Here is a 9,534-nt window from a genome sequence, read left to right as displayed (position 1 = left end):
ACAATTTACGACGCTACACTAGGATTCTCTAATGTGCTCAAGTTAATTTCTCTTGTTTTCTCAATAAGAGGTGATAATCTCTCTTGATTGATGGGGATTATGTCAAGAATTAGATCCTCAGGCATCTCAAAAAGGTTTTCACCTTCAAATATATCCTTTATTTTTACATTTTCTTAATCTAAAAGTGCCCTCCAATTTTCACTAAAAGACCCATTTTAAATTTCAATATTTTTATGACTAGAAGGATTTGTATACTCTCCAAAGTATGTTGTAGCATCAAGGTCTATGGTAAAATTAACTTTAGGATACCACATGGGAATACTCTCTCAAAGTTCCATAAACTTAGTGATAACTTCATCATTTTAAAATAAAACCAAACTTGAAGGTCTTTATTGGTTCCAATCAATAGGGTTTGGGTGGACTAGAGGGAGATTATCATCAATTTGTGTAAAGGATATGCATATGTGGGTTAGAGTGAATACATAGGAAGCATCTATTGCAAGGTTGATCATAATGAGCTACTTATGTGTTGTCATTGATGTCAACATGTTTTGGTTGTCATTAGTGACTATTTGGTACAAGTGATGTTGAGTTCTCTATGCAATTGCACTGAGAGATTTGCTCTGTATCTTCTATATTGTACATCTATTTATACAGTTTTGATACATTGTTAAGAAATGTTTAGAGATGGTATATTCTAAATTTCATGCTTTGGATTGTTGTGATAAGGAAGTTGTGTTTACAGTATGTTCAATGATGTTTTCATATGAAATGCACGCTTTGCATTTCTCCGTATTATGGTTTTTGGTGTTGCATTTTTGGAGCTAAGTTGATAATATCCTTAGCTTCATTTTATTTAGTTGGCACATGTTCTTGAACTTCAAAAGCATGATCCAAAGTTTGATGGTGTTTACTCTAGGTTTGGCTGGCCTCAGGTGCTTACATTTCATATTATTGCTTCGATGATTATGGATCATTATATAACGTGTTTGATGCTTATTTTGGTTCTAATTAAGATGTGGTGTGCTCTACTTTACATTCTTGTCCACTACGACAATATTTAGTGCCGACCTAATTTGAGTTGTGTTTCGGTTGAGATGCTTAACCGATCTTGGGAGATTTTGCATGTGTGAGGATGATATAAATAGAGGTGTGCGTGAAGAGAAAAATGTGTGTGTATGGGAAAGAAAGTGAAATATGATGAAGGTGTGTGAAAGAGGATCTATCCCCCTGATTGCTTGATGATTGGTGTTTTGAGTTGGTGAAAAATGTTGAGTAGTGTGAACTTTCATGTGCTATCTTCCTGAAGTAGTGAGCCAAAGGTATCTACAAATCTTATAGTTGCATAGGTGCATCACTAGTGGATTCTTTTTCTTTTATTCTTCTTCATTTTGGTAGTGACCCCTTCAACAATGAGCCTCTCTTTCTTTCTCTCAGGTAGTGAGCCTTTTATTATAAAAATCCCCTTAACTGGTGTCAGCTTAACATGTGTTCATATATTGAGAATAGCACACTCCATGGTTTTTTCCATAATAGGGTTTTCCATGTAAAATCTAGTGTTTCATTGTGTATGGCGCGCTCTAGTTTCTCATGTTCTTTCATGCTTATATCTTTCTATGGATTATGTGCTAAAGTTAAACAACCTATTCACACCCCACCTCTTGGTTGTGTTGTGCATTAGAATATTCAACAATTGGTATTAGAGCCTTGGTTCTTAAGACAAAAGCTTAATCACTTGAAGAGATCTAGATGATGCACAAATTAACAATCCCTGTGTTTGATGGATCTGACTATGCTTTTTGGAAAGTGAAGATGCAAGGTTACCCAATTTCTCTTGGTTATGAAGTATGAAAGTCTATTGTACAAAAGTACACTAAATCGTAGACTGGGGTGAACACTCTTGATGAGATCAAGTAATTTGAAGACAATGAAAATGTAAGATTAGCTATTTTTAGTGCTCTTTCTAAGACTGAATTAACAAAACTTGTATCTTTGAAATCTGCTTATGAAGTTTGGAATAAATTAAAGAAGACTTATGAAAGAGATGATACTATTAAAGAAGTTAAGTTGCAGAATGCTAAAACTAAATTTGAATACAAGCGGATAGATGAAGAAGACAACATAACTAGCTACATCCGAAAGATAGATGATATTGTAAATGAGATCAAAGATCTTGAAGGTAACTCGCAGAAGATGAAGTTGTGAAAAAGGTACTCAAAACTCTTACTAAATACCCATTGTGCTGTCTGAAAAATATCGAGAGTTATGTCTGGGACCATTATTTTTCCATCTTTTGCTCTAGCAAGATAATTTGTGAAAAAAATTGTAGAATTTGGAAGGAAAATCTATTAGTTTACAGTGTATTGCCATCAAACCCTTTCCACCCCTCCTTTCCCAGAAAACATAATCCTAGCTGGAATGGATGCAATTAAGAAGTATGGTCTGGCTGGGATGATATGAAATGCTTTGGGATTACTGGCAGATGAAGAGCCACGGTTCCAGGCCTTTTGTGGGCTCTTGCAATTATACGTTTAGTGTTTTCATGGAAAAGAAGCATGGGTTTTGTAAGGGTATTCTTAAACGACATGTTGGCTCAGAGACTATTTGTGGTACTGAGGGAAAGGTTAAAAAGACAAGTTATTTCCTTGAGAAGATGCGAGAGATTGGTTATGGCACCACAATTTTTTACATACGATTTGTTGATTGACAGCAGCTATAACAAATGGTACCTGAATGAATCTTTCAAGCATTTGGCTACGAGGGCTTCTAGAGGCACATTGCCTGATCTTTTCACTTCTAATGCCTTCATTGTTAATAGGTATAAGGAATCCGAGAATGAAGAAGCTTGTCAACTGTTCGACGGAATGTGTAACAGAGGTTTAGTGCCCGCTGAGATGTCTTCCGATTCTTTGATCAAAGGGTTGTGCGAGGAAGGGAAGACTCATTGCTCAGAGCAGCCATTGAATGAAATAGTGCATGAACACATAGCTTCAAACAGGGTTACTTACAGCACGAAGCTTTGTGAACATTGTCAGAGGGGAAGTATATGGGACGCTTTCAGTATTTTTCGGGAAATGGAATCGTTAGGCCTCGTGCCTGATGCAGATAGTTACACTGCTTTCCTCAGAAGACTCTGCAAGGTAAGCATGATACAGGTTGCCATGGATCTCTTTGAGAAATTGAAGAAAAGTGGTTTAACCCCACAACTTGTTGCATACACAATCTTGATTGATGGCCTGTGCAAAGTAGGCAAATTTCAAGAGGCTTCTGACCTTCTAGATGAAATGCACATAAATGGAATCAGACCGGATGCTGTCTCCTACAACATTGTAATAAATGGATTTTGCAAGGCAGAGAAGATGCATCTGGTTACATGGTTTCTGCATAGAATGGGGGAAAGAAACGTGGTCCCTAACATTCTCACATATGTAGCTCTAATTCGTGGATATTGTAAACAGGGCAACATAGAAGAGGCTTTCCAATTATATCTTGAAATGGAGCAGAAGGACCTTGCTGACAGTTTGATTACATACAATATGCTTATCAATGTATTTTGTAAAGAAAGCAAGTTGTCAGAGGCAAAGGAAATTTTGAAAACCATGTCAAAGAAAGGATTGGAGCCTGACTTTATCACTTATAATATACTAATTGATGGTTATTGCAGAACAGGTGATCTTTTGCAGGCCTTGAATGTTCATGATGAGATGGTGAAAGCGGGCTATGCACCTAAAATTTTTGCTGTAACTTCTTTTATTAAAGGTCTAGGAAAGGAAGGACTATTGGAAGAAGCACATAAGCTGTTGCATAAAATGCGGGAGATGTCATTAGCCCCTGACACCATCGTTTATAATATGCTTATTCATGCCAATTGTAAAGCAGGAAGATTTCAGGAAGCTTTAAGATTTATAGGTGAAATGATACAACAAGGCTTCTTTCCAGATGTTTGTACATATAATATTCTGATCAGTGGATATTGCAAAGCAGGAAAAATAATTCAAGCGTTTGAGCTTTTCCAGGAAATGCAAGTAAGGGGTTCATCTCCAAACCATGTTACCTACAATGTTTTGATAAATGAACTGTGTGAAGAAGGTATGGTGAATGCAGCATTATCCTTGCATAAAGAAATGTTACGTAAAGGAATTCATGCTGACATTAAAACACACAATGCTCTAATTGATGGATACTGTAGAGTGGGAAGGATACGACAAGCATATAAGCTTTTCAGACAAATGTTAACTGGGAATCCTGTTCCTAGCATCATTACCTACAATATCCTCATACGCTGGCACTCCAAGAAAGGATTGATCCACCGGAGTTTCGATTTGTACCATACAATGTTGAATAATGGTTTTGTGCCTGATATACGAACATATAATGCACTTATCTTTGGACTTTGTAAGACAGGTAAACTAAAGAAAGCAATGAAGATTTTGGAACAAGTGATCCAGAAAGATATAGTTCCTGATCACCTGATATTTAATATGATGATTGACAAGCATTGTCAACTTCTTGATATGCAGAATGCTTTGAACCTTGTACATAAAATGATAGTTTTAGGGCTTTCACTCAATGTTGCTACTTACTCTATGCTTATTGATGGCTTTCACATTAAAGGTAATATACAAGAAGCTTGTGAGCTCATGTATATAATGGTGAGGCAGGGACATGTTCCTCATTATAATACTTACATTAAGCTGATTAATGGATACTGTAGAGAAGGCGATCTTAAGGGAGCTTTTAGGCTGACAAATGAGAATGAGTCATTAGGTGTTGTCCCTGCTTACATTGCTCATAGTGCTATTGTAAGAGGAATCTGCAAGATTGGAAAACTGGAGGAAGCAACCTGGTTGTTACATGACATGCTTCATATGGGATTATGTCCTACTGTTGCTACCTTCAATACACTGATTGATAGATATTGCAAAGTTGGTAATTTAGAGGCAGCATTCAGGTTGGCTGATCTCATGGTCGACTGTGGCTTGAAACCTCGAGTAACTACATATAATGTGTTTATAGCTGGACTATGCAAGGAAGGAAATTTACAAGGGGCCTTGAAGATGCAAGGTGAGATGAAACAGAGAGGTCTTTGGTGCAATTCTAGTACTTACAGGTCACTTATCAATGGGATCTGTAAGGAAGGAAACCTAATTGGAGGGAAACAGCTCTTGATGGAAATGCAGGAAAGGGGTTTGATCCCAAATGATTTTGTTTATGATACCTTGAACGATAGAGAGAATCTGAATGATGTTGTAAAGCAAGCATTGGAATCATTGAATTCCTTACAGAATAAGTCGGTGAAGCCGATGAGAAAGAAGCAAACTGCAAGATACAAACCTCGCGTTTGACAGTCTAAGAAGTTAATATTGATTGCCAGAATTACTTACTGCCTCACCAAATTGGTTTTTTATGTAACCTTAAAGATGAACATTGATCTCTAGGATTATAGGAAGACATACTGATTCAGTCGGTAGAGGACGCATATCTTCAAAATACAGATATAATTATGTTATATATTCATTGATGATTGGACAGAAATATCTTGGGCAGATAGCAAGAAACTGAAAGAAAATTTATCTCTAAACACAAATTTTGGAGATTATGTACCGTTTAGAATTGTAAAAGTAAGGAAACTTAGAACTTCCAATTTTCTTAATTCATTAGATGAGCACTTCTAGATATTCCTTGAAAGTCTATTGCTGAGAAGGTGGTTTGTTGGGCATTGCAAGGAACATGGTAAGCTGTAATTTAATAGTTTCAAAAACGACTGTAAATGGATAACAAGATGGGGTAGAGAAGAAACAGATAAATAATCAAGGGTTTTCACAGGTTAATAGCAGTTGTGATCAGTTGCAGCACTACACAACAAAGGGTTAGCTGAAAATGTTGGAATGTATCCAGCATCTCTCCTTGGGTTTTGTGATATTGTTTAACTGCCTCCTGTGAGATCTTTAACTGGAATGGTAGTGGTTTCCTGAACAAGTGCATCTTTTGGGAAAATGGCCAGTTCAATTCCCTACAGAAAATACCCCAAAAAAGATAACTCTAGGTTTGGAAGGTTGTAGGTCCAAGCAAGAAACAATATAAATGCTAATCTATGCTATTTGTTATGCCGAAGGCATTCTTTCTATATGAAATGAACGACCTGTTTTCAGCGACCAACAAATGACAATGCTCTTTAAACAATGCAAGATAAGTGAATGTTTCTTAGCCTTTGAGTTTTTGGTCGTGTTTTTTCATTGTCTTTGGTTTTCTTGGCTCGACTTTGGAGCACCCGTAAAGTTTCTTGAATACATTGGCATTTTATATGTCTGGTCGTTACTAAGTGAAAACCCTAAACATTACATTCTCAGTATTTCTCTATTGGGGACATAATCTTTGATTCTTATCTTGGGTTGCAGTAACCAGGGTTTGTTCTGAGTGCCATGGTCATTTTGAAGATGTGAGAGAGCATTTGACTTGTGAACAGAGCTATTGAATTGCTTCGGCTTCTTCTCCTACCAATCAAGAAATTTGGGGACAAGGTGATATGTAAATGAATACATCTTCTCAAAGTTTTTGTGCAAATACACCTTTGTATGAATCTTGAGCCTCTTTCTTAATATGATAATCTATTTTGGAAACCCTTGGCTTGGGCTATTAAGGTTTTGTTACATTTTGTTGTAAGAGATGTAACAGTAAAGTTTTTACACTTCCTAAATATCATAGAACTAATTTTTGAGATGAAAAAATTGGGAACAGGTCTTTTAATCGAACATTTTTGATCACAGTGGCAATCTTTTATATCATTTGTTACACAGGGTTTTCAGAAGTTTGTTTTCTAACTATTTTGGGGGGTTATTTTCTTACCTTTTACAAATGTACACATTATTCTGATAATGATCTGGTGGCTGTTTGTGTACTTTTTGCTGATGATTTTGTGAATTAGATATAAACTTAAAGCTTGGTTATGCATGCTTAAAGTTAGGATAGCCTAATATCAATTCTTGAGAGACAGAGATTCTTCGACATAATTTAAAAATAACTAGTCTTGACGCAGATAGAACCTCTGTTCTGTGCAATCAATTCTCAGTGACGTGGTTTTGATTTAAGCTTGTCAAGAATTTCTAATAAGTCTTTTATTTAAAATAGTCAGAAGAATTCATGAGCCCTAGAGATGTTCTACAGGATTAGTTCATAGAGTAATGATTTCTCTATCAGCTACAAAGATTATTTGCGGCTCTTGCCATGAAAATCCTTTCTCAGCCAAACAGAAGGCATTATAGATGGAAAATGATCACTTATACAAAGTTGCTGCAGCCGATGTTTTAAATCACAATTCATGGCATTATGTCAGGGAGTAACTCAGAAGTGTTTTGGGGATAATTTGAAGGAGATATTGTGTTCTGCAACAAAAAAATTATTTTATAAGGTATGTATGAGGAGGTTGTGACAATGCCTACAATAATTTATTAATTTGTGAAGAAGCTGCAGATGCAGTGCTGACATGGGACATGCTCCACTTTCAAGGGGCAGTCAACGGAAAGATGTCATGCAATATTTATGTAATAGCTGATATTTTAGCTTTATATTTGGCTTTGGCTTAGCTTGTTTTTGTTTCCTCATCAGATCAAAGAGTATGAAGGAAAAATGAGGTGATAAGCGCGCAAGAAGTTTGATAAGGAGTAAAGAGGGTTCGTAGTTATGCAAAAGCATCCACGATATGCCTATATCAAACAATTGTTATTTTTCTTTATTTTGTAGGTTTTTGGTTGGTTCATATAACTTTTTTTGGTTGTACTGACCCCGTGGGTTTTGTGTTAACGACATTGATTTATAGCTGGAGTTTTAGATTTAGTTCATTAACCAATTCTCAAAGACTTGTGTTCAAATGGTTCATTTTTATTTGGATGGATTTTTGTAATTTTAATAATGTACCAGATTGGTGAGGCTGACTCTTTAAGCAATTGCGAAAGGTTTTATTTTGAATCAAGATGTATATGAGTATGTTTTCTTGTATTTTATTTTAGGGGTCGTTCACCTCTAAAGTCCCCATCTTTTAGGTTTTTTCTGTAAGACCATTGTGATCAATCCGGATTCAGCCTTCGTCTTGTATTTTTTTTATTACTAGCAATTATATTTTAGTGTGCAATGGGTACGTTGAACCTTTTTTCAGGCACAAAAGGGCTTTCCTCAGTAGTTATTTCTACAGAAGAAAATGTATGCTTTGACACCAGAGACGCCAGCAATTGTGCAAGATGTTTTGCAAAATAAAAGACCAAAGAGACAAACTTGTAAACCGTCCATTGTCAGGGCGGGCTTCAGGAAAGAACTGGGTTATTCATTCTTCAGGTTATGGAGATTTATGGCAGAGGTTATGGAAAGATACACTTTTAGTATTTATGTGCATTGGCAGAGAGCTCACGTTGGTTACGTTTGAATTAGAAATGCTGAAAGAGCAATATTTAAGTGGCTGGTATTATTTTCTATTTAATATGAATTGCGCAAGTGAACAAAGATCCAGGATACTTTAAAAGATAGGTTTTAAGATGTACTTTGTCTTGAGTGAACAAAGAATCAAGATACTCTAAAAGATGTATTGCAAGATGGACTTCGTCATGTCTACAAACGTTGAAAAGCAAGCCATTAGCTATGCTACAAATGTTGAAAAGCAAGCCATTGGCTATGTATCCCAGATTCTTTTGGGGTTAGATTTATTATAAGATTGACATCCGAATGCAATTGTTTTATGCATCATGCCAGTTGCTTCTTTATTCATGTGTTTAACATCTAAATTATAGGATCCTCGTTAAGAAGTTTTTTGAATATCTTGATGTATTTATCAGTTAACATTCATGTTGCGTTTTCTTCCTTTTGATAACCCCCAAACGTCAAACATTCCAGCTTACAGTAAACCTTTCTTCCTTAAGCAAGCATATACCAGTGGTTAGATAACAGTGGTATATAGTAAACCCTCAATATAAGAATTTTTTGGTATAGTGGATATGTTGAGAATTGGATCATTTGTCCACCCCGGACAAGGCCCTAGAGACGTGAATAACGTCTTAACTCCAACATCTCAATCTATTGTCTGAATGGGATTCCAGGGTGATTCAATCTCCATGCGCCCAAGTTATGTATTCAATGACATATTTGAAGCTATTGAGGTAGACATTCTTGGAGTCCATAAAATATCTGTAGGTATGGTCTTAGAGGGTGTAAACATCATGGATATAGGATATAGGATATGCATCCCATACATGTTGGACTACCTTGAGTCCCTAGAGCAAATAATCAATCAGCAGACCATAAGCTAATTTTGTGCAATAGTTTTGAAGGTGGAGGCATACACTGACTGCTTCCTCTAGATCTGCCCAGAGATTATTACTAGGTTGAAAAATTTGATTCGGATCGGGAGGCCAATTTTTTTTAAGAGCTTGAGTACAAATTGAAAAATTTGCAACAAAACAGACAATCTGGTTTTGTGAAAAAAAATCAGATCCAGCTAACAGTGCCAGAGACAAATTGTAGCCAAGCATCCCCTAGATCTGCTTAGAG

At 36.2% G+C, this 9,534-nt stretch overlaps 1 protein-coding gene across 1 annotated transcript; it reads left to right on the top strand.

Moving 5' to 3' along the window:
• The first annotated feature begins 2,096 nt into the window (after window positions 1–2,096).
• Window positions 2,097–6,607, top strand: LOC131035892 (pentatricopeptide repeat-containing protein At5g55840-like). Its single transcript, XM_057967653.2, has one exon. The coding sequence runs from the start codon at window positions 2,556–2,558 to the stop codon at window positions 5,343–5,345; it is 2,790 nt and encodes a 929-aa protein (XP_057823636.2). The 5' UTR covers window positions 2,097–2,555; the 3' UTR covers window positions 5,346–6,607.
• Window positions 6,608–9,534: the final 2,927 nt, after the last annotated feature.

The sequence above is a fragment of the Cryptomeria japonica genome, chromosome 8, assembly GCF_030272615.1.
Source record: "Cryptomeria japonica chromosome 8, Sugi_1.0, whole genome shotgun sequence".
NCBI lineage: Eukaryota > Viridiplantae > Streptophyta > Pinopsida > Cupressales > Cupressaceae > Cryptomeria > Cryptomeria japonica.
This window is presented reverse-complemented; position numbering and strand designations above follow the sequence as displayed.

Excerpts from the sequence above, each read along its gene's own strand:
- LOC131035892 (XM_057967653.2), top strand. The coding sequence starts at position 2,556 with ATGGGTTTTGTAAGGGTATTCTTAAACGACATGTTGGCTCAGAGACTA.